At 44.4% G+C, this 26224-nt stretch overlaps 1 protein-coding gene across 1 annotated transcript; it reads right to left on the minus strand.

Moving 5' to 3' along the window:
- Positions 1 to 16689: 16689 nt before the first annotated feature.
- On the minus strand, positions 16690 to 18123 carry TUSC1 (tumor suppressor candidate 1). The gene has a single exon (XM_063128541.1). It carries the CDS (start codon positions 17809 to 17811, stop codon positions 17302 to 17304), a length of 510 nt encoding a protein of 169 aa, XP_062984611.1. The 5' UTR covers positions 17812 to 18123; the 3' UTR covers positions 16690 to 17301.
- Between the last annotated feature and the right edge of the window lie 8101 nt (positions 18124 to 26224).

Consider the following 26224-nt stretch of genomic DNA (forward strand, 5'->3'; position numbering starts at 1 on the left):
ACTGTCACAAACAGGTACAGCAGCATCCAGAGCCTGCTGTGGCATTTCAGGAGGGACCGGGTCCCTGCCTACTATCTCTATCATTCTAGTTAGTTGCAAGAAGTAGGTAATTGTGATGGTACAGAAGGCCATATTCACCATGTGAATGTCACAGTAGGAGCTGCTATGGACCTAGCTTCCATTCAGTGAGACCCTGGATAGTCTGAGTTCTAATATGAAAAGGAAATGGGAAGGAGACATATGTAAAATATGTCACTCACCCCTCCACCTTAAAAGTGATGTTATATTTCAGCACCCACCCACCCCTTGTGACTCTCTTTATCTACAAAGCAACATGAGATTGAGACCTGTTGTTATGCGCGATGGACATTACAGCAACTCTTTAGACCCAGGGCCTTGCTAGACCTGCCGTCTTACGCCGGCAGGGAGGCGGGGCTGAGGCGCGCTACCGTTAGCGCGCCTCCCCCAGGCTTACAGATGGCGGAGACGCAGGGAGGACGGAAGCCCTGCGTCGTCCGCCATTTTTTTTTTATTTTAAAGGGGCCGGGTGCGGCCCGAAGACAGCGGACAAGGTAAGGTTTTTTATTTATTTATTTTTACGGGGGAGGGGGGCGAAGGCTGGGAGGGTGGGTGGCAGGGTGGGTGGCACGGGGGGAGGGCGGGTGCGATCCCCCCGTGCCACCCACCCTCCCAGCCTTCGCCCCCCCCGCCGATGGGCACAGCGCTCCTATGAGCGCTGTGCCAGGTCCGCGGCTTTTTGCCGCTCCTCGCGAGTAAGCGAGGAGCCGCGAAAAGCTGCAGAAGTCCCTAGACATTCCCCAGCTCCGGCCTGAGGCCGGAGCTGGGGAAAAAGCACGCCATAAGCGCATTGGCTTATGGCGCGTTGGAGGAGGCCTCAGCGCGGCCTGTCTCCGGATTCCCCTGTGCGTCATCTGGACGCACAGCAGGGAAGCCGGGACAGAAGGCGCACTAAGGCCTCGTCTAGGAAGGCCCCCAGTTTCATTTTCCTTGTTGTCATTGAATACTTTTAGTTTCTAACTTGCTACGCCGGCAGAACCTATTTTATTTACAGCATTGCACTTCGAAACTGCTCACGGAACGGTCACTGCCGTTGTGTCTGCCGCGGCATTATTAATGTATAGCTGTTACATTACAGAGCTGAGATGCGGATGCTATTGATATAATTGAAGCAGAATACACACAGCTGCTAAATGGGAACGTAAATTACATTCTGTGTTCATACTGGGGCTTGATACTATTATAGCAAACAATATAAATTTTACACACAGAGCGTGTTAGCAACTGTCCGCCGTAATGAGAGTAGCTCGTTGTGCTGATACCACTGCAAAGTAAAACCATAGTAATTAAGGTGTTGCTCAATGACTCTCTCGTTCTCTTTCTCTATAGTTATTTTTACTGCTTGATTAAAAACACTTGTCTTTTCAGTGATATTACATCCAAACCCATATGGGAGTTTCAGCATTGCAGATGCTATTCCCAAACTCACCCTCTGGGCCAAGGAATCAAAGAGAAGATGCAGGCCGCATCTATATACAGAGGAGGCTGGTGGCTTTGATTTTAGTGGGGTTGTGAATCCATTCTGGGTTTTTGTCGGAACCAGCCATAACTCTAAAGGAGTTGCTAAACAAAGTTGCTGAACACTCTCCCCCAAATGGAGTTCTGGTTGCTTCTGAAAACAATAAGAATGGATTCACAGTCCTACCAAAATCAAAGCCACCAGCCTCCACTGCATATATATTCTTATTAGGGGTGTGATCCGCTCCGATTAGGAGCGTAGAAGCAGTAGCGGATTGGCCTGCTCCGCCTTACCCAAAGGCGGAGTAGGAGCGGACCGCGGACCCCTAGAAGCAAGGCGAAGAGAAGCGACCATTTTTCGGAGCTCCTAGTTCAGGCGGAGCGCTCCGGTCGCCATCTTGAAAACATTTCGCCATAGGATTGCATTACGGCAAATAATCGCGCATAACTACGTTCTTTTTGAAGCTATCGTTCTGGAAATTCTTGTGCTCAGAGAGTCGTGGATGGGGGTCATTTTGAGACCACTCTCACCTCTCTGTGTCGTGCGGGTCGCGTGCTATATTTTTTTGAAAATCGGGTCAACCGCGCGGCTCAAACGGCGTTTTCGGCTTTTCGCCCATAGGATTGCATTGAGGGAAAGACTCGGGCATAACTGGGTTGGTTTTTAAGCTATCGTTCTGAAAATTCTTGTACACAGAGAGTCGTGGATGGGGGTCATTTTGAGACTACTCTCAACTTTCTGCGTCGTGCGGGTCGCGCGCTAGAAGTTTTTAAAAAATTGGCGGGAAAAATACCTTTTTCAAAGGGCTGAGGGGCAGAGTCAGCTCCCGGTCATGATCACATGATCCCAAAGTTAGAGGAGGGCATAGGCAAAACGGGTAACTTGGGATTCTGGGAAACTTCTCTTTCTTCATCTGAACGGGCTTTTCCCCGTGTTTTTTAAAACAGTAGCCCCACCAAATGCACAAACACAACCTGAAATCATATACTAAGCCAAGAATAAGAGATAGAAACACAGCACTGCTACCCACCCTAACTTTGGGGAACAACTGAAAAGATGTGGTGCAAGGGGATGAGCTCCCCTAGGGCATCTCATCGTGGACGTGCCCCCACTCTCTCCTGCACTGGAAGGCCATTAGAGCCTTCCAAAGAGAGTAAAACGGTGGAGCAATGCCTATTATGAGTCGAAGTGAGCGTTTACTTCTTAGTGGTGGAGCGATGCCTGTTATGAGTTGAAGTGAGCGTTTACTTCTTAATCTCAGAGCTGTTGGTGGCTGTCTTGAGTTGAACTGGCAGCTGCTTCCCCCTCCCCCGGGCACGTCCCCCTATTGCTGGTAAAAGACAGATATAGCCTTTTTTAAAAAAAATCTTGCTGTTTATTGAGCAACACTTCTGCTTTTAATTCCACCCCTCCTTTGTTTATTTATTGATTTATTCCATTTTATATGCATTACTGGCTTATCCTTGGCTCACTTCCTTATGCCCCCAGAAATGCCAGCTGCATGCCTGCCTGCCTTCCCTCCCTCCTCCCCTGCCCACCTCGCAGGGATGGTGTGTGTGTGTGGCTTTGACTCAGGGGAGAAGTCCTTCCTGCGCTCACTTGGAGTTTTGGAAGTTCCAAATTTTGCAGGTTTAAGCCCCGCCAAAAAACAGGGGATGATGGGACTGCCTTGAGTCTTGGCGTGCATATGTATCCCTGGATAAGCTGTCATGGTGGTGAGTTTGAGGTTTTTTTTAACGTGAAAAATTGACGGAGCTATGGAAAGGGGTGTTGAATTTTCATAAATTCCCCAAAAATCAGGGGATGATGGGACTGCCTTGAGTCTCGGCGTGCGTATGTATCCCTGGATAAGCTTTCATGGTGGCGTGTTTGAGGTTTCTAACGTGCAAATTGACAGAGCTATGGAAAGGGGTGTGAATGGGGTGCCCGATTTTCAAAATTTCCCCAAAAATCAGGGGATGATGGGATTGCTTTGAAACTTGGCATGCGTGTGTCAAGTTACCCGTTTTGCCCATGAGGTGTTGTGGTGCCAAACGTGAGGTTTCTAACTTGAACAGAAAAAAAGTTGTATAATTTTTTAGCTTTCAATGCAAGCCTATGGGGTGGGGGGGGGGGGAAATGGAGCTCCGATCCGGATCCGGAGCTCCGAGCGGAGCGGAGCGGAAGTGGGCGGAGCGGGGGGCGGGGCGGAGTGGCCCGATCCGGAAAATGGCGGATCTGCAAGTGAAGCGGAGTGGGGGGTCCGTGCACACCCCTAATTCCTATGATCTCTTGCAAGATGGGAAGAAAATGGTGTGTGTGTGTGTGTGTGTGTGTGTGTGTGTGTGTGTGTGTGTGTTAAAAAAAATTCACTACATTGGACATTGATTCTACTGATGGCTTCAGCACAGGAATGCAGGAAGCCACCCATACCTATAGGGAACATAGGAAGCTGCCTATTTCCAGGTAGGGCTGAGAAAGCATCCCACCTGAAACCCTGGAGAGCTGCTGCCAGTCAGTGTTGACAATACTGGGCTAGATGGGCCAATGGACTGACTCAGTATATTTTACCAACTCAGATTTGTCCATCTGCCCTGACAAGCAACTGCTCTCCACAGTGTCAGGCAGAGTCCCCCCCCCCCCCCATCACTGGCTACCTGAGCCTCTTAATAAAAGATTATTATTATTATTATTATTATTATTATTATTATTATTATTATTTATTTATTTATTTATATAGCACCATCAATGTACATGGTGCTGTACAGAGTAAAACAGTAAATACCAGGAATTGAACTTGAAATCTTCTTCACATGAAGCCTGTCCTTTACCTCTGTGCTGCAGCCCCCTCCTAGTGGCTCTGATTTCAGTGAAGCTGTGAATCCGTTCTGGGTTTCAGTCAGAAGCAGCCAGAACTGTAAAGGGTCTCTCTAAGATGCTGAATCCTAGCCTTAAAATAGGCTCCACACCATGGATAACTCCTTTAGGGGTCTAGCTGGTTAAATAAGGAGAATGGAAAAATGCCTCCATCGCTCCTTCTGCCCTGCTGGCAGCAACCTGGCAGGGCGCTGGATAGTCTTAGTCCTCTGCAATCACAGGCTTCCATTTAATGAGGGTACACTGATTCAGGACCAAGAAAATGAATATTGACAGAGTGGTGGAGTATTGAACACAGGTTTTTCCTTTCTCTTCTGGTGTTTGTCCCCCATGCATCTCCATGATTCTCCCACAGTGGCTTGGAATTCTCAGAAATTAATTCTCATTTCTTGTAATCAAACCAGACAAACCAATATATAAAAGTTCTCCCTGGGTAGCAAAATTGAACAAGTGATTTCAAATAATGGGAGGCAAGAAGAGATGTGCGACTGTTTGTTTATAGTCTTGCTGCTCCTACAAAATTCCAGGCACATTTGTTGCATTTTTGTTTTAGTTTTAACCCAATGAGGCTAATAAATACTCTCCATGACTGAGTGACAGCAGAGGATAGCTTTCAAAATCAGCAAGTTTGCAGTGAATGAGGTATTCGGGAGAATCATGAACAAGATGTGATGTATCTTATTGTTGGTTTTAATTTTGTTAGGTTCCTTAAGTCTCCTTCTCATATGGATGAATGGATGATGATAAATTTTGTTTCAGTTGACAGACCTGTGGTGATTAATCTGAAATTGCTTTCTCCTCATAAAGGAAGCCAAATTACTAGTGACCTGTACATTGTACAGAGCATTGAAGCAAGAACTGCATTTATCAAATGGACTTGTTTCTTGTGTTCTTTTCTGGGATTTCCATTGTTTAAAGGTAGGTTCAGGGATTTCCGTTTCTGAGGGTAAAGAAAGATCTAATGTCATAGGCTTTCTCTGAGAAGTTGTGGAAAGGTCTGCAGCCAGTGCTTCTCCAATACTGGAGAGGGCAAAAATGAGGCATGACTACAGACTTTTCTTTTTTCTTTTTTAAAAACTTTTTTATTGTGAATATCAACAAACAGAACAGAAAATACATTGTGAAAACAGGAAAAACCCAAACAATTATCATTATTTCCATTGTATGTACCATTCCCCCCCCAAAAAAAAATAAGAGAAAAAAGGAGAGCGTTATACAAAGGTTTCAAGAAAAGCAGACCAGATATCCATATATTTATCCACTTGCAAGTTGTACCTATATAATACTCATTAAAAAGTTGATAATGTTATTAGGTCCTAGATCTATTGCATTATGGGAGGTGTGAATTTGTCCTTCCAGTGTGATAGTATAAGTCTTTTGGCTGTCATAAGGGCTCTGAAGATCCATCTGTGAGATTTCATGAGATATACATGGGCACCGTTAAAGTTGAGTTTGTGGAGGAAAATCAACACACTTAAGATGAATCTTATACCTTGAATTCTTTATGTTATGCATGGGATTCCTTTACTTATATGTGGCATAAGTATCTATTGGATAAGTATCAGATCTATTGGACTCTACAATGACTTTTCAATAAGGGTTTGTCTAACTTGCATAATTGTTGGAGATGTAATGCATCTAATGCTTCTTTAACTCATATGTTTTGGCAATGCCCAGTAGTTTCCCCCTTTTGGGAGGAGGGTATAATAAGGATGAACTTTGTACTGAAGCAATCTATAATATGGAATAATGTGCATCTCCTCCTAAATTACCTACCAGCTTCTTGGAAGTTAACACATGGTTAATGTGGATGGATCTTCTGAGCCCTTATGACTACAGATGTACCTAAGTCCCATCAATTTCAATTAGTTTAGATTCAACCCTACATGTATGGCATATAAAACAATTATAATCTTTATTAACAGGAAAATGAGATTCTTTATTCAAATGAAATATTTATTTCACAAATTATTTCTCTAGCTTTAAGATTGAATATATGTAAAAACATCACCAATTAACTGATTTCCTCTGCCCCCTGCCAAAAGAATATAATGATTGGCTATTAATGTTCATGATTACTCCTCAGAAGGAGAAGAGGCATAGAAACATTAGGTATATATGCCTGAGGTGACATCATAACTGAGTTAAGAACAACATCCATTAATGACTATGGTGTCTGAGCTGTTTAAGAAGTTTTATTCCTTCCTTGGCCAGATGTTTAACTGATGAATTTATGCAAAAAATCAAAGAAAAAATGTTCCCATTATTTGGTAGTTTACAACAGATTACAATAAACACAAATACAATGTGTTTGACATTGACAAGAAAGATCTAAACTCGGCCAAAATCATTTTCAAAGTCATTATTGACCACAAATAAAATGTCATTTGGAAATTCATTATTGGAGAAAAAATCAACCAGATGAAATATTAATATTGTCCAGATTGGAGAAAAAAATGGGACCACTACAGAAACAGAATAAGAAAAGACAGAGAATATATCATCATCATCATCATTTCTCCCCTGCTCTTTCATGTGGATGACTACTCAAAGCCACTTACAAAAGAAAGAGAAAAATACAATAATAGAATAATAAATACAACCAGCATTAAAAGCAGAAGTCAAAACTCGATGTAGCCAACAACTTAACGTAGAAATATGTAACTTAGAAACATAACAGATTGTATCTGGGTTGTTAAGGCATTTCGATTTAATGTGCACTCTCCAAAGTTACGTTCTGGCTTTGAACTGCATCTCTGGAAAGCTGGGACATAATTTGAATAAGTCTTAACACAGACCATGGACAATTTGAATAACCCTTAACATGAACCAGGTTTATTTATTAAAAAATAGTGATTCAAGGTAGTATACAAACAAGATTAAAATAACCAGCATCATGCAATTCAAAGAAGCAACAATAAAAAGAACCCAATAAATGAGAATACATTTGGCAGGAGCTGAAAACTCACTGAACTGACTTGGTAAAAAGCTTCGGCAATGTGGTTTCAAAGTGAACATTAGGAGCATTTGAGATCATCCAGACAACATGGCATACCCTTCCATCATTGGCCTATTCAAACAAATTATGTGCGAGCTCTCCCTGGCCCATCTCAGATTGACTCAGAAATTATAAGAGTTCATTAAAAAATTAGAATGGAAAGAACTTGGATAATTTCCCAAGACAATTCCAAACTTAGAAAATGCTCCCTTCCCATGACCTCCCCTTGTATTTGAAACAGTTTCCCCCTTCTCTTTATTAGCCTGGCCAGCATTTGGTGGCAGTAGCAGAGCATGAGGGAAGAAGGAGGTCTGACCCTTCCCCCATCCTTTTTCATTGATGGCCCATGGGATTTGGGAAGACTACAAACTCGTGAGGAGGAGGGAGCAGGCAAGGGAAGTTATGGCATACAACTCCCAACAGTCCTAGCCAGCATACTCAATCACAGGGTGGCCATAAATGATTTATGAATCACCAAAAAAAAGAGGAAATGCATCACCAAAAAAGAGGATACGTAAATTTTGTATATGCCAATTCATATGTATTGATGCAAATCTAGAACTAATTATTATATTTTAAATAGAAACACAGAACATCTCACCATACATGGAAGATGATAACCAGGTGACCTGCCTGCTTGCCCAGTCTGCTGCCAGGTCCTAACAGTTGATGGGCAACAGTTCTGATGGTACTTTATCTTTAAACTGGAATTGGATAGTCCTCTGGCAGCCTTTTAAGGACTCTCCTCTGTAAAAGAGGACACCTGGCCACCCTATAATGAGGGATGATGGGACTGCAGGCCTAAACTCTGGAAGTGACGTGCTGCCTCCTACACAGCTGCCACGTGGAGATTTTCCAGGTGCTAAAGAGGGTGACCATTTAAGCATCACTCCAAAAGAGGAGATGCAGCACCAAAAGAAGGGGACAAAAGAGGACATAGATCTGCACATCTATAAGTATAGATGAAAATCTAGAAATAATTACTCCCATTTAAGTAGAAATACAATCCATACCAAAATAGTGCAGAAGACTGTGTCTTTGATATACAATCTCCTACAGGCAAATTTAAAGTTCCTTACAGGTCTTTACCTTTAAAACAAACTTGGACTGGACAGTCCTTCAAACAGAACATGCCTTGAAATACAGTGCTGTCCACTTGGCATCCTTTCAAATGAAGGATTGTCTTCTGTAAAGTAGGACACATGGCCACTTTAGCTGTAGAGCTTTCCACTGACTGTGGTGGATCAGCTAGCCAGCCACTCCATAGTCTTGCTACCCAACACTTACTGACTTTCTTGACTATCTGCTCTTTTGATTTGCTGCCTGTCACCTCTGCCATTTTGGCCAACTTTTTATCTTGGCCTGGCTAGAACATTACATTCAAAATAGATGGGTTTAGGCATGCAGTTGATTTTACCTGCAATCAATTGTCATAAGAGCTCAAAGATCTGTGTTAAGGAAGTTACTTGGAGGTTTTGGAAGACCTCTGGGCAAGACATTCTCAGTGGGTCGACATCCTCAGTGAGTCTCCCTTCCAAGCATCATTGTCACCAACTGCTATTGCTCCTCGTTGTCTTTCTTCTCTTTCTCCTCATTGCTACCACTTGCTTCCTTGACAGGCAGAGAGGCAGTGAGTAAGCAGGCAGTGGCATCTACTGCTCCTCCTTTTCACCACCTGTTGTTTGGACTAGAACAAGAGGCAGATGAACAAGCAAGTTGCACTGATGGCAGGTAGCCAATTGTGCCTTCCTGTAATGGCAGTTGTGTGTGTATAGAGTTAGGACACAATCCTACGAGGATGTCCATCAGCCTCCAAACTCAGAGGCTAACTAGCATCCTATGCAGGGCAGAACGCACACAGAGGCAATTGACCCCTCCAAAGGTCCTCTCACCCTGGATTTTCACTAGATAGGCCATTTCGTTCCTCTAGGTGGGGCTCTGCGGAGAGAGAGGGAAGGAGGCTGGGGCAATCAGAGGACTCTTTGTAAACTGGCCACCACAGTCTCCTCCCCTCCCTACCCACAGAGCTGCCCCCTCTTCCTCTTCTTCAAGCTCGCATTTGCCCCCTTTCCCTTCTCTCCAAGCACATCCCCTCCCCACCCAGCTACAAATGGGTGGGGGAGGAGGAGGGAGCCTGGACTCCTGGCTCCTAGGTTGGAACGCTGTCGCTGGCATTGGATCCAGGAATCCAAATTACCCTATCCCCCCTCCCCCGATTCTGTGTAGGGAGCCACAGGATTGCTCCCCCATGTATTCAATTTCTATGTGGCAAATTAACATTAAAAAGAATTGACATGCTGTTTAGGTGTGAAGGTTCGGCTTACCTGACCGTAGTTTCAAGTCAAATGTTTCAATAGGTTTCATTACAGAATACTAGAAGGCCCGCCAATGGTGTGGAATTTAATATACCTTATATAATATGCATAGCTGAATGTTATTTGCACTCTGTAATTGCATTGCTTCTATCTTCCATGTGTATTTTAAGGCAGGGTGTCATTTCCTCACTGTAGTATGAATCCTAATTAACACTTTGGTTCATAATTCCTTTATTTATCTCTCAATTCTATAGCAACACATGTTTGAGATGAAGCGATGTCGTCAAATAGCAATGCCAGTGCTTGATGGCTTTTAATATTGTGGTGCATCTCAGAGGCATAAATAAAACACAAGTGATATTACCTATTCTTAACTCGTTAGTAATTATTTCAATAAAGGAGAATTCATGCTGTCAAGTATCAATAAGGGCCCTTGATAGCAGCTCGTAACTCTGTTTTCTGGTAATCAAACAGCTTTGCATTGGGCTTTGGAAGGAAGCCTTAGGAGCAGCAGCTGCAACAATAGCTCAGGATGTAAATTATAACATCTTTTGATGTGCAGCCATATAAAATTGCGGATTAAAAAAAATCTTTCAAAAAAGAAAAGAAAAGAAGTAGTAGTAGTTCAAAGTCAATGGAAACCCCTGGCAGTGTTCTCACAAACAATGGAGATACATAGAGGTTATTCAGGACAAACCTCAGCTCCAGTCCTCTTCATCCACTTTGAATTCAAGATGCTGAAAAATATACCAAGTAAAGTAGGAGTACATTTTCCTCTACACTACAAAGAAGGTGGAATGAAAACCTTGCTTTTATTTTCACACATTTCTGTTCAGTTAAGAGTATCATACAAATCAAAATGGATATAGGAGAACATAGGGACTACTCTTTGTTCACTTATCACTACATTCATTAAAAGTCCTGTTTATGCGCTTCCTGTGAAAAACTGTCCTGTTTTTTGTTTTTTAAAATAAATGGGCTGGGATTTGGGCAACTGATTTACTGCCTATTTCCATGTGAACATGCCCACTGGGGGATTTTAACAAAGCTCTTCAATGGGGGCTCTGCTGTGGGTATCCCCTCCTTCTGAGGTGAGACGGAAGGGCAGGGCCTTCTTAGTAGTGGTAGTCAGGTTCTGAGATTCTGTCAATGTTTTCAAGCAGTGGCTGAAAAAGTTTTCATTACCGCAGGCTTTTGACAGCATTTAATCTAGGTGTTTTTCTGCTTTAATATGCACTGCTGCTTCATTCTATCTTGTTTTAAATGTCTTCCGATAGAGCTGGTGATATTATTTTTAAATAGTATTGCAAGGTGCTTTGGGACCAACCTTTGGTGGAAAAACAGGAAATGAATGTTTTATATAAATATGAGCATAACTGGACTCAGTCCTCACATTACCTCTGAGCATCACGCGCTTGAACATAAGGGAAAATAATAGCAGGGATCTATTTTATTTCTTACATTTACCTCCACCTCTTCCTTCAAAGAGTTCACGGTCCTTCTCTGCTTTCATTTTACCCTCACAACAACCCTGTGAGGTACTTGAGGTTGGAAAGCATCCAGAAAGAATCATAGCTGACTAAGGATTTGAACCCAAATCTCCCTGATCTTAGTCCTGTACTCTAACCACTACAACACTCCAGCTCTCGGAAAAAGGTTTCCCTCTCGGAAAAAGGACTTCCTACCTTTATAGTTGGTGAAACCTCAATGGTACTTCCAAAATTAGTAGCCCTTCATATCATATAGGTCTGGCTCAGCCACATCAATGCCCATCTGAGTGCAGTATCAAGTAATGATATTTATGTGTGAATGCATCAAAAGCCTGATACCATAGAAAGCGCTGTCACATCATCCAACGCCATCTGAAACACAGTGCTTCTCATGTGTTCAGCTGCCATCAAATTATGCTAGTGAACTACCTGGAATCTATTAACCAGCCCACAGCATCATGCAGTTCCAAAAACTGCCAGAGAAATTACCCCGCAGTTGCCAATATTCTACATTTTCATGTGCTTCTTTCACTGAAGAGACAGCAGTTGGAACATGGGTTCTGAGACTCCAGTTCTAAAGATCTGCTTCAGTGAATCCCTCTGAAGAACTCAAGTTTAATGATCTTCAGAGTCCCCTAAAGGAAGTGTTTATCTAATCCTACCAAATTTTTTTAACATCCCTCCAAATCCCAACAGATGATTCTGCTGAGCTAGACCCTGCTTGCATTTAGAATTTTAGTTAATATCTGATGGTAATAGGACAGGGAGTTTGGTCCAAGTAATGTCAAGGTTTCTGATGCAGCACTAGCATCATGGTTACTACGATCTATCCTAAGCATTTATTTCCTGATGCATACAATCTTTGGATTGTCAAGGGGTAAACAACCTGGTGCCCTCCAGATGTTCGGACTGCATCCCTGAGCATTGGCCATGCTGTCTAGGGCTTATGGGAGCTGGAGGAAACTGGTAGGTATGTGAAGGTCTTGGAAAACAACAGCAACAACAAATGGGGATTTTTGGAAAATTGGGGGAGGGATTTTTTCCCCTCCAAATTTTTCTAGTACTTTCCCCACTTCCTACCCCCCAAAAACTTTTATATCCTTAGGACCACGTTGCGTACCCAAATTAGGTCACAAAGGAGATTAGCAAGCCAATTCTAAAACCCTTTCCCCCATCCCAACAATGCAATGTTACCTCTATGGTTTTAGTACCCAATTATTTTACAGATGCAAGGCACAGCATTACGATTTTAATGGAGTAGTTTATCATTTACACCTATGGGCAGAACGTATTTTGTATAATCTGGCCCTCATTATTCACTGTTGCACTACTCAGTATGCAGCACCACAAAGAACAGATACGCTGCGATTCTTACACTCTGGCTAATGTGCAATGATACTGTAGGTGACATTATAAGCTTTATCAAACTATCACTCTTTTCATAGGAATCAGCAGTTCCCGATGCTGATTGAATTTCCTCCTGATTGCATAAAACATTTAAGAAGCCCAATTAAAAGGGTCAACAGTGCAAGGCTACCAGGACCATATCCATCATGTTGTCACAGGCCTGGCCTACTATCCGAATGGCAGTGATGTTTATCCTTGTTTCGAAGGGAGAAGTGATTAATACTTTCTTATGAAGCACAATATCCATCTACAAGAATAAACTGTTTAATCTGTTCCACTCAAAACAGGTTTTAAGAAGCAAGTGAGGGACAGCTAAAGAACAGGACATTTTCATACGTGTGACTGAAAAGGCCTCTCACTTCCATTTTGAATATTTACCCTGTTCTTCAACTCTACTGGGGTGCCCAGTGTGGTTATTTTGGCTGCAGTCCTACAGATAATTACCTGGGAGTCAGTGCCACTGAACTTAGTAGGGGTTACTTTTGAGTAGACATGCATTGCTCAGGTGTCAAATCTCAGGCCTACTTTCCAGATCTGGTTCACCTGGGGTCCCAATCCAGCCCTCCCTGGTTCCCCAGATTGCCATGCCTTCGTTCTCTTGACTGCTAATTATTTGTTTTCCCCCCTATTCTAAAAAGTTGAAATGTCTCTCCTAAAGCTTTGTTACTGACTGACAGTACAAGCTTTAAGCTAAAATATGCTGGCAATTTTGGTATTTGGTCCTGCCCCAGTTGCGTTTTGCTTCATCCTCTTTTGCCTTCAACCCCTCCACCACTGGAAGGCAGCCCCAGACCTTCTCCATAATTGAATTTGCCCTCAGGCTGAAGGCAGTTTGACACCCCTGGTGTGTAGGACTGCAGGATAAAACAACTAAATAAAAGAGTACAAATAACATTAAATTACCATCTAAAGACACATCACAAAAAGAGAAAGGGACAGAAGGAGGGAAGAGGAGCACTCAGGCACCAATTCTTACAGTTCCTTGTAATAACCCATTTGAATGGAAACAGTTCAGGAGCGAAATGGGAGCCAACAAAACAGGCCCCATTTCTCCCTCTGGTTCAACTAGTTGGAATTCTTTGTGCTATAAGTGACAATTGATAAGGAAGATTAACATGCCTGGATGCAAAGGAGGATGGAGAACAGCCAATAGTTATATATACCTTTCAAAGTTTCACAGTAGAGAGGGACCCCTGTTCCCACAACACAGACCACGATTTCATTCCCACCTCTCAGCACAACTTAGATGAGCAGGATGATCCAATCTCACAAGGTGACCTTGGGTTCATTACTATAACGCAGCCTAACCTACCTTAGATGGTTGTTGTGAGGAAAAAAGGGGGGAAGAGCCATGTACCCGAGTATAATAAATAAACTAGTAAACATTGCTGAAAGCTCTTTTGTACTTACTGAATGTTGCATTCAATTTAGTCTGCTATAACCTGGCTTCAGAAGCAACTGTTTAACATACCATAAAGGTACTGTTGACTTGCCTTTGAATGTGTTTTTCTTTTGTTATTTAGGGACCTGTGAGGAATTCAAACTGTGGGATTTGCCCCTCTCCCCCACCGCCAGATTTTTCCAATCCGCATCACCCAGCATTGACTGGATGCATTTTATGTTTGGAATTTTGAGACTTGCAATGTGACCTGAGGAACAGAAAACATCCATCTGCTGAAAGGCACACGTTTGAAAAGTGTGAAAGAAAAACGCATGCATTTCACCAATGCGCACCAAAAAAAGAGCATCATTTATTTCCATAAAAAAAAAAATCTCCATGGAACCACCTGTTCCAGAGGTGGAAGAAGGAGGACGTCTGCAGAAACAGACCTGGTAGAATCACCCTTCATTGTTGTATTATATTCTTTTTGCAATAAATGGAAAATTTAAAAAAATGTGGAAATTAAGGTTTGATAGAATAATTTCACAAAAGGCTGCTTGTACTGTTTTAGGATAACTCCAACTTGAACAGCATTTACTGTGTCGGTTGGGAAGCAGAGAGGAGATGGAAGGGAAGCAATGTGTTTTGTTATCAATGTGTGCGCATTGGCATGCAGTTGCCCTCGAGTCAAGATGCATCCGTCCCTCTACTCAGCGATTTAACTTCTAGAGATCCAGCTTTGGGAGCCCCAAACCTAAGAGCACCATTGTGCATCTGTGCACGTGAAGCCTTTAGATATACAAAACATCTCCCCCAAACGACAAAAAGGGGCAGAGCTTTGCTAGGTGGAAGTACCAATTGGTGCTTATGTCTATGTAGAAAGAAAATTCTGCAGATGCTGCTTTGTTCACTGTGTTGAGTTGGGCTTGCTCCCAGGTAAGTATGTATTGGATGGCGCTGCACTAGGCCTTAAAAACCCTGATAGTGATTACATGATCGGTGCAGTATGATCAGTAGAGGTGCTAAGGTGGCTTGAGCTTGCAAGAGGTGGGGAAGACAGGTTGCAATACAGTGAGAAAGGACCCCACTAGAGTATTGCTTCCAGTTCTGGGCTCCACAGACAAGGACGCAGATAAGCAGGAGCATGTTCAGAGGAGGGCAACCAGGATGATCAGGCGTCTGGAAACAAAGCCCAATGAAGAGAGACTGAAAGAACTGGACATGTTTAGCCTGGAGAAGAGAAGATTGAGGGGAGACATGATAGCACTCTTCAAATACTTAAAAGGTTGTCAGCCCCTTCGTACCAGGTCTACATGTGACCCTTACCATGTGTGTCTGTGATATAGTGCTTCTGGAGGCAAGCCCCAATGCCAGGATCTCTTCTCGATCCTCCCAGAGTGCAGGACACAGAATAATGGGCTCAAGTTAAAGGAAGCCAGATTCTGGCTAGACATCAGGAAAAACTTCATGACTGTCAGAGCAGTGCGACAATGGAATCAGTTACCTAGGGAGGTTGTGGGCTCTCCCACATTAGAGGCATTCAAGAGGCAGCTGGACAACCATCTGTCAGGGATGCTTTAGGGTGGATTCCTGCATTGAACAGGGGGTTGGACTTGATGCTATTCTATGATTCTACCTGGAGCTTATGTAGGAGGGAGAAGCAGCAGTTCTTTCAACTTGTGGCCCTCCAAATGTTTTGACCTTCAACTGCTAATTATTTGTTTTCCCCCCTATTCTGAAAAGTTGAAATGTCTCTCCTAAAGCTTCAACTCTCATCAGCCTTAGCCAGCACAGTCAGTGGTTAGGGATGATGGGAGTTATAGCGAAAAAATCTGGAGGGCCACAATTTGCCTTACAGAGAGACCAAGTAAGAGAAAGTGATGGCTGATCCTTGGGAGCACCACCCACATAGGAATGTGAGCAAGCAGGCACTATACACCAAGCAGGATATTCCACTATGAAAGCGGTATATAAAAGGCAGGAGCCACACTACTGCTTTATAGTGGTACTGAAGTGCAGTGACAACTGCTGGGGCCCATGACACATCCACACCAAGCAGAATATAACACTATAAAAGCGGTATATGTCATGGGCTCCAACAGTTGGCAGTCCACTTCAATACTGCTATAAAGCAGTAGTGTGGCTCCTGCCTTTCATATACCGCTTTCATAGTGGAATATCCTGCTTGGTGTAGATGAGCCCTGGGACTCTAAACGAACAATAAAGGGCTAACAACGAAGAGTGCCTTTCCATCTGAAATGTGTTACTTCCAGACTTTGCTAATGCACTTTAGTGGGAAAGATTCCCCCCCTTTTAAATCAAATGCACATTCTAGTCAATATAGGGTTGCTTTTGTTAAATTTACAGTTCCAGTAAATGCAAAACTTGCAGAAATTATCCTGATTATTGTGTTAAACCCATAAGTTCTGAAGCATGGCTACAATCCTTTGCACACTTAAGGTAGTCCCACTAAACTTAGTGGGACATACTTCAGACATTGGTTCAGGTTGTCTTCTAAGTGGCTTAAGGCGCAAGATCCTGTTCCTTTTTGACATGACCATTGACTAGCATGACTGGTCAAGTACATATTCTGCAGTTATGGATATCCTATAACCCTCAGGTCCAAGAAGCTAGTACACACTCCCAGAATTTGAGTTGGTAATTAATACAGAACATCTGCATCTATAAATGACCAATGGAGAAAATCCAGCAAATTATAAATTTATTTTGCATGAGCCTTGGAAAGATTTAACTGGAGGCAATAGGTGTAAGGCCAACAATTCAAGAAGTAGCCACCAGCTCTTACATACAAGATCCATTCTGGTCGGTTTGTTCTTGTTATTCTAAAGGACTCCAGAGGAATTCTAGCTTCGTAAAGAGTGTTGTCAAGCAAAGTCTGACATGGGAGCTTCTTCTCAAAGCACCCATGTTTCATTAGGCTGTTGATCGCAGATGTGTTACTGACCACACCCTCCTTGTATGATTAAAGGCCTCCGTGAGATGCGTTGGCAACTAAGCAGGTGGTAGAGATGCATCTCCAGCCTGGAAAGGAACAGGCCAACAGATGTTTCGCAGAACCAGGAAAGTGGAGATTCAGAACCTTGGCTGCTTGCTTGCTTCTGTCTGCGAGGATGAGCTTGAAATGGCCAAAGTGGGCGCGAGCAACATTTAAAAACACGAAGTAAGGTTGCCTGGTTCATGAAATTCAGAAGCCTCTGAACGTCAATGTGTGATGCCAGCCTGAAACACCATCTCCGTGGGTCCCATGGGCTAATTTCGAAATCCAGCTCAGGCTAATTTCGAAATCTCAGCAGATTTCAGGCTATATCAGGCGCCTTCTCCTGCTCCTGGCGCTCCTCGCCTCCTCTCCCACCTTGACTGACTCGGGCCCTTTTGCCCCCACTCTGCCCTTCCTGCTCTTCTTGGGAGGCAGCCACCCCCTCGGCCTTCGCTTCCGGGTCTTGGAGCTGCTGCGGAAGCTTCAGGCCCTGGCAGAAGAGGTTCCGGTTCTCTCTGCGCAAGCGCCGGTTCTCCAGCTTCAGCCGCGCGTTCTCGTCCCGCAGGCGTCGGCTCTGCCGCTCGCGCTCTTCCACGAGCCGCAGCGCTTCGGCGTGGCTGGCGGCCAGGTCTGCGTATCTCTCCGCCAGCTGCTGAGGCGAGCCGCCCGGTCGGCCTCGCCAGCCGCCGCAGACGCAGCACTCCCCTTCCGCGCTGCGCCCTCTCCGCGCAGAGCGGCCGCAAGGGCTGCTGCGGCTGCTGCTACCTGCCCGAGCGCCGCAGAAGCAGCAGCCCCTCCACTGCCGGCTCGCGCCGCGCATGCGTCTCATCCGTGGGCTCGACACCTCGCTGCGCCTCGAGAGGAAAAGGGGGGACGCTGATCCGTCCGGCTCTATTGTAACGCAGGGGGCGGAGTTTGGGAGTGCTCTTCTGCCGCGGAGGGAGGGGCGGAAACCAGCGGAGCAGCAGGCTCTTCCACCTCCCAAGCGCCGCCGTTGCTCCTACAGCTCTGAACTGCCGACTGTGTGGTTTTTTCCCATTGGTCAAACGTAGATAGATGCTGCTTTGTTGTCAAGCTCTGTTAAGTATCTTTTTTCCCTTTTTGGACATGGGGGTTGTAAGCTACCATTAACCTTGCTGGCATGTCAGCCTTCCCCAGCCTGGTCCCCTCCGGATGTGTTGGACTACATTTTCAACAAACCCCCAGCCTGGAGGATTATGGGAAATGGCTGGCTGGGAATTCTGGGAGTTGTAGTCCACACACCTGAAGCACCAGGTTGGAGAAGGCTGCTCTAGCTAGGGTGATAACATGAAAAGGAGGGCAGGGCTCCTGTATGCTTAACAGTTGTATTGAAAGGGGGAATTTCAGCAGGTGTCATTTGTATATATGGAGAACCTGGTGAAATTTCCTCTTCATCACACCAGTTAAAACTGCAAGTGCCCTGCCCTCTTTTAAATCTGGTCACTCTAGTATAGCTCCTGCAGCTTTAATTGCTGTGATCAAGAGGGAATTTCACCAGGTTCTCTATATATACAAATACCACCTGCTGAAATTCCCTTTCCTATGCAACTGTTAAAGATACAGGAGCCCTGTCCTCCTTTTCATATGGTCACCCTGGCTCTAGCTATTTACCCCCATTGAACTCAGTGGGATTACTTCTGAGGAAATATGTCTAGGATTGTGCTGTTAACTACTGAGGTTAGTCAATGGTTTTGTCAAAATCAGACAGGATCTTGAGCCGCTTCACAGCCTGAACCAATGCATGATTACTCGGAAGTAAGTCTCATCAAATTCAGTGGGACTTATCTAGGCATGCATAGGATTGTAATCATAATTCAGTACTGATGGATTAACGTGGTAGCCATGGGATAATCGAACCATTCTTTTGTCTATTGTCCTACATTTTGCACATGTTGGATTTCTAGACCAAACAAAAAAACCACACAGGCTAGATGTACGCCAGCCTAGTAATTTTTGCTAGGATTGCATTCTTACTTAACCATCTGAACACTTAACAGCTCTGTAGGACAGATGTTTACATTTTTTGGAGGAGAGTCCCACTGATTCAGTGGGTTCTCCCTGCCTGCCCCAGAACATGTGTGTAAAATTGCAGTCATTTAGTGTCATAAGCATGTTTTCTCAAAAGGTAAATCCTATTGTGTTGAATGGTGTGTAAACCCAGAGAAGAGTTGTACATAGGATCCTATGTACATTTATTAGGGAGTGAATTCCACTGGACTCAGTGGACATGCTTCAGGCCAGGCTGTTAGTTCTTGTAAATTAAGGCTAGAGAACTTGTGGCTCATCACATATTGGACTGCAACTCCCTGATCATTGGCCATGCTGTCTGCGACTGATGGGAGCTGCAGTTTGACAACATTCAGAGGGCTGCAGGTTTATTATGATTTATTCATAATATTTATGTAACACAATATAATAAAATCTCTCAGTGGTTTACATACAACATTCCTAAAAAAAACAAACCACTGTTAAAATACATAACTAATATAGTAACGAACAGTTACATCAATAAAAAATATAAATGAATAAAAGGTGATCAGTTAGAAGCCAAGGGAAAGTTTTCATAAACAAATAAGTTCCAGTATCAGAGGCAGTAAGCCTATACACAAGAGGCTGGGGAATATGGGCAGGAGGGTGCTGTTGCACTCATGTCCTACATGTGAGTTCCTGTGGGCAACTGATTGGCCATTCTGTGAACAGGATTAGATAGACCTTTGGTCTGATCCGGCATGGCTCTTATGTTCTTACATTTACAGAAGACTCACTGCATTTTCTGCATCCTGAACAATAGGGTGGAGGCTGGGCACCATTACTAAGAGCGCCCACTTCTGTGATATTACTGCTGGCAGAGGAGCAGCCAGCAAGGCCTCTTCTGTTGATCTTAAAAGGTTGAATGGGTGTATACAGGGGAAGATTGCTAGTTCTGGTCCTGACTTATTTAGGTGTCTGTATGTTGACCACAAAACTTTGAACATGGCTTGGTAATGAAGTTTTGTTTAAGAGTGGTGTAATTCATATATAACTGAATGCCACACAGGACAATTCTGCACTAGCTGCAGCTTTCAAACCAGATGCAAGTACATTACAGTAATCTAATCGCGAGGTTACCAGCGCATGAACCACAATCACTAGGCTATCCCTACTCAGGAGCAGGGATACCTATGGTCATACCATCCTGATCACTTGTGATTTTGGAAGCTAAGCAGGGTTGGGCTAAATAGTGCTTGGGTGGGAGAATGCCAGGGAATACTGGGTTCTGGAAACTTTTTTTTTTTTTTAAGGATGGGGCTGAAGCTCAGTAGTAGAGCACCTGCTTTGTTTGCAGAAGTTCCCAGGTTCAATCCCCATCTTCAAGTAGGGCATGAAACCATCCTGCTCGAAACCATAGAAAGCTGCTGCTAGATACTGGCTAGATAGACCAGTGGACTGATTAAGTGTAAAGCAGCTTCCTGTGTAATAGGCATAGTTGCCACACCAACCAAAATTGGTAATGGACACTCTGAGCCACCTGGGCCTTCAGTGCCAAAATGTATGTAAGAGCACCAATAAACTACAGATTTGTTTCTTCAGTAGGAGTGCAACCCTATCCAGAACAGGCACACAACCCAATTGTTGGACCAGGAAACCATTCACTGATAGAGTCTCTGTCTTATCAGGATTCAGTTTCAGCTTATTGGCCCTCATCCAGCCCATAACTGCATCCTGGCATTGGTTGAGAATGTGCACAGCCTGTCCTGACTAAGATGTTTCAGAGAAATCTATGACACATTGCCCCAAATCTCCGGCTGCTCCCAACAGCTTCATACAAATGTTAACATAGGTTGCCCACCCCTGCTGTAAAGATTTGGAGAGTAGCAGTCAGCATTAGTTATCTGAAAAAGCATCAAAACCTCAAGCTGGAGAAAACACCATAGAACAGTTAAACAGGTCCCAACAAGGTTGCTTTGAAGTGAGTCATTTCTGTACTTCTTCCTGAAAGTGTGAGAACAGGTTTACCATCCTTCCATAAGTGAAAATAAACTATGACTGCTTTAATTACACTGAAATCCATATTAGGCAATAGCTTTATTAGGCCAATTCAACGGTCACAAAAAGAATGTGCAAGGTTTTGAATTCTCCAACACTTCAGCCTAGATGACAAACGAAACAAAGGGGGTGGGGAGGAAAAAGCTGGCTGATGTTGAAGCCATGGACTTGTGCTCTTAACATTAAATATTTGACAATATTTTCTATTCATGTGTACTCAGACATATGCCCTACTGTATTTAGTAGGACTTATTTTCAGATAATGTCTTTTTATTTGTGTTAATAAGTAGCACATTGTGTTAATGTGCTACTTTGCAGAAGAAGAAGAAAAAAACCCTCCCCAACCTGGTGCCCTACAGATGGGTTAAACTACAGTGCCCAGAATTCCTGGTCAAACACATCTGGAGTTGCTGAGAAGGTTACAATCTGAAGTTGGCAAAGGGGAGGCAACAAAGGGAAGCGAGGATAACAGGATGAACGTGCACAATTGCAGTAATGCATATGTAAGCTTTTGGTTCAGTCAGTTAAATGTGCATATAAATATTATGCCTTTTCATTCTCACTAATGCGAGGAAATTCCATATCACTTTTTGCCTGTGCAATTCCTATCCTGCTTATTATTCTTCATTCATCTACAGCCGCCTCCCCAGTCATGCTGTGGATGCTACAGTGGAATCTGTGTGTAACAATATTAAAACATGGTGTGTGTTAGATAGCTATTCCTCTACAACACATGCAGATGAGCAGAGCAGCACGGTGTTGAGGCTATATTTAATATACTCTCTATTGCTCTTCTGAGACCTAATTTGAGTTTTATTAAATAGTGCATTGTCTGCTCTGCTTGTCTTCTTGGGTCTGTTAAGGCTTTTGGGGCCTTTAACAGCCCGTGGGGTCTAATGAAATAAATTAAGTGCCCTGGTATGATAAACTAATGCAGTTCATTCAGCAGAGTTTAGTTCTGCTGTTCTGTCAGAGAAGCCATCTTGCATGCAGCTCCGTTTATATTCTTTCTGTTGCCCTTACATACAGTGCATCTGGCTTCTCAACAGGTTCTACACGTGCAAACCTGATTAATACGGAAGGGGCTTGTACCAGAAAAACTGCTTTGAGGCTGTTAGAATAACCGTCATCTCCCTGATTCCAAAACCAAATTTGATGCTGTCATTTAAATGTCAGTCTTGGACCTGGGAGGTCCATATATTCTGTCCAACAGAAGAAGATAGGTATACCTGCTTTACAGTCAGCGAACAAGGGGCTTATATTATCATAGAATCATAGAATCATAGAATAGCAGAGTTGGAAGGGCCCTACAAGGCCATCGAGTCCATCCCCCTGCTCAATGCAGGAATCCAACCTAAAGCATCCCTGACAGATGGTTGTCCAGCTGCCTCTTGAAGGCCTCTAGTGTGGGAGAGCCCACAACCTCCCCAGGTAACTGATTGCATTGTTGTAAGTTTTTCCTGATGTCCAGATGGAATCTGGCTTCCTTTAACTTGAGCCCGTTATTCCGTGTCCTGCACTGTGGGAGGATCGAGAAGAGATCCTGGCCCTCCTCTGTGTGACAACCTTTTAAGTATTTGGAGAGTGCTATCATGTGGCATGTGGTTTTCATAAAGGTATGAGGACATTAGGAGTGCCTTGTGGGATAAGCCCAGGATCCATCATGTCTAGTATTCTGTTTCCAACAGAGGCTAGCTAAATGCTTCTAAAGCAGCCTTCCCCAACCTGGTGCTCTCCAGTTATCTTGGACCACAACTCCCATCACGCTTAGCCAATATGGCCACTGGATTGGGATCCTAGCACTTGTAGTCCAACAGGAAGGGAAGGCTGCCCTAGATTAGAAGCACACAAGGAGAGCACAAAACGTGCTGGGTGTTCCCTGTTGTTTGTGCCCAGCGTAGGTACACTGCCACTGTAAATGGAAGTTCCATTTACCTATCACCACTTATTTGTGTGTATGTGTGTTTGTTTTCTATCCTACCTGAATCCACAAGGATCCCCATAAAACTGTCATAAAACAATGCAGTACGATAACATGGAGGCATTGCTCTCAGGTAGCATCTTTTCCCTTCCTCTTTGCATTCTGGGTCTTTTTACTATCCAGCGGGAGAGAAGGAGGAGTTAGGTGCAGTAGCTGTTGCTTCAAGGTGATAAGAGCTACTGATAGACTTCTCCTCCGTTAATTTGCTGAATCTTTGGAAAAATCATCTAAAGGATCGGTTCCTTGTGCACGTCTTGCTTGCCAGCTCTTCCAGTGTCTCCCTTCAATACCTTCAGAGGACAGAAATCCAACAAACTTCCCAGTCCACCCTGAGCTGCTGCTTCTACCTTCACAGTAAGAAAGGACTGTATGAATGACTGCTGTTTGCTTGGAGGCAGAGAATTCTATCCTCTGTGCTGGCTGCAAGGTGTTGACTGCCTAAGGGGTGTCCACTGATGCATTGCCCCCAAAGAGAAAATGCATCACCTAAAAAGTGAGGGAGGAAGCAGCAGCCAGGCCCCTCTCCACCGTGCCTGGGTCCAGCTCCAGCTGAGAGCCCCCTCCCTCCTGCTACCAACTGTCTCTGCAGAGGCCACCAGTGAGGGAGGAAGCAGCAGCCAGGCACCTCTCCACCGTGCCTGGGTCCAGCTCCAGCTGAGAGCCCCCTCCCTCCTGCTACCAACTGTCACTGCAGAGGCCACCAGTGAGGGAGGAAGCAACAGCCAGGCATCTCTCCACCGTGCCTGGGTTCAGCTCCAGCTGAGAGCCCCCTCCCTCCTGCTACCAACTGTCTCTGCAGAGGCCACCAGTGAGGGAGGAAGCAGCAGCCAGGCACCTCTCCACCGTGCCTGGATCCAGCTCCAGCTGAGAGCCCCCTCCCTCCTGCTACCAACTGTCACTGCAGAGGCCACCAGTGAGGGAGGAAGCAACAGCCAGGCATCTCTCCACCGTGCCTGGATCCAGCTCCAGCTGAGAGCCCCCTCCCTCCTGCTACCAACTGTCTCTGCAGAGGCCACCAGTGAGGGAGGAAGCAGCAGCCAGGCACCTCTCCACCGTGCCTGGGTCCAGCTCCAGCTGAGAGCCCCCTCCCTCCTGCTGTCAACTGTAACTGCTGAACTTTGCAACTAAGATTGTAGTGCCTGAATTTGCTTTCCTTTTCCCCCTCCTCCTCCTCCCTCCCAATCCCCTTTCCTTTTGTGTCATGTCTTTTAGATTGTAAGCCTGTGGGCAGGGACTGTCAAGAAATACTTTTGTAAGCCGCTGTGAGAGCCTTTTTTGGCTGAATGGCGGCATAAAAATCCTTAAATAAATAAAAAATAAAAGAGGACCCAAGATTTACATAAAACTTGCATACACTGATGTACACATATAGATGAACATTTAGAAAGAATTACTATCAGTGAAGTAGAAACAGTGTAGCTCACCATAGTGGGAAAGTGTGATGTTCAGCTGCCTTATGTGTTATAATTGTGTGTGTGTATGTATGTATGTGTGTATATATATATATATATATATATATATATATATATATATATATACACACACACACACACACATACACACACACACATACAGAGTTGTTTATATTATGTATCAGGTTCAGGAAATAAGTAGACCTCAAGGTACTTACAAATAGTAGAGGGGGGGGGGTTGAATGTCTGTGTGTTGATTGGAAGGTTGAGGGGGAGTGCAGATTGGCTGAATAAGAGTGGGAAGAGCTGGAGAAAAGTATATATAGTTAAGTGAGTGAGAGGAAGGGATGAGGTGAATCTATAGAAGTGTCAGGGTGAGATGAGTCAGTAGAATATGAGAGTTTGGGTGTTAGGAGATGGTCTGTGAAGAGAGTGAGAGATACAGTGTGTAGGTTAGAATTCTGTGAGATAGAAGTAGAAGATTTTAGGATATATATAGTGGAACCTAGTAATAAAGCCAATACGCTTTGAATCTTGTAACCATACACATTTGAACTGAGGAAACCATTAAGCTTATACACACATTTACTTGAGTTAATAAATTCCAATTATATTTACAACCAACTGGTGTGGTCTGTGGAGGTGTCTGAGGAGAAAACAACAAATGGTGGCAGCGGAATGGGAAACTGAGGGCTGGGCTGTCGAGCTGTGGGGCCTGAAGAAGAGGTGAGCCAGGAGCAGTAGACTTAAACCCTCAAACACATCATTACCACAGGGGGGATTGAAGTGGTCCTGGGTGCTAGTGGTGTGGACAGTCCTGCCAGGTACTTGTGGTTGTTTCAGGTGAAGTTGAGATGACACAGGGGAGCAGGATGCGTCACAGAAAGGCTGTCTAGAAGCTCATGCAGTGCTGTTGTTAGAAAAATTGTGGATTACAACCCAATTAAATTAAATAAAAAGCAATCCGGATGCAGTTTTCAAAAGGAAGGTTTATTTTCCACTTCAGGTACCATGAAATCTCTTTGCACAAAGGTCCTTTCCTCAGATCAAATGGGGGAGAAGAGGCCACAAATGGAAATGAGCTTCTTGTTTTATACAGGGAGAACCATTTGTACACATACAATTGGCTGATAGCCCAAATCGTCATCCCTTACGTCACCCGACATGCTCAGCTGGGAAGGGAAAGGGTTAATTCTGCACAATCTCCCTTCCTGCCCAACCCCCTTCACAATGTCCCCTGGGACATTCCTGTCCCACTTTGCCTACGTGGCAGGACCTTTTCCGCTTCACCTCCCCTCCATCCAATCAGTATTCACTGTCCCTTCCCAAATTCCCACGGGAGTGTGTGGAAAGGAAGGCGAAGAAGAAGCCCCCAGCCCCCCAAAATGGCACCTGACATTCCTTTCGATGGGTGAGCTTCCCACCTCTTATTTTTTTCCCTGGTTTCCCGCCGAGCCACGGGGAAGGAAAAAGAGGTGTGTGTGAATGCCAGTTGAGCAAGCAAGCACCTAGCAATTTTAACCAGCGGCTAGGGCTCATTCCTTACACTTGAGTAAGCAACCTTACTCAAATGGGTGAATGGGGCTTTTCCTCCCTACCTGGGAGTAGAGGGTCTACTCTACTCATCTAAAACCAAAATATGGTAATTCGGGGTGGGGAAGGAGGGTTTTGTGGAGAAGAGGGGAAGGGGAGAAATGGATGAAGGGAATCATTGGAAATTAACCAAATTTACTGACACTGTGAACAGACAGGCAGTGGCTAGGTGAGCACCCAATGAAGCTGGGCACAGGTGAGTCTGTCCA

Source organism: Elgaria multicarinata, chromosome 6 (assembly GCF_023053635.1).
Source record: "Elgaria multicarinata webbii isolate HBS135686 ecotype San Diego chromosome 6, rElgMul1.1.pri, whole genome shotgun sequence".
Lineage (NCBI taxonomy): Eukaryota > Metazoa > Chordata > Lepidosauria > Squamata > Anguidae > Elgaria > Elgaria multicarinata.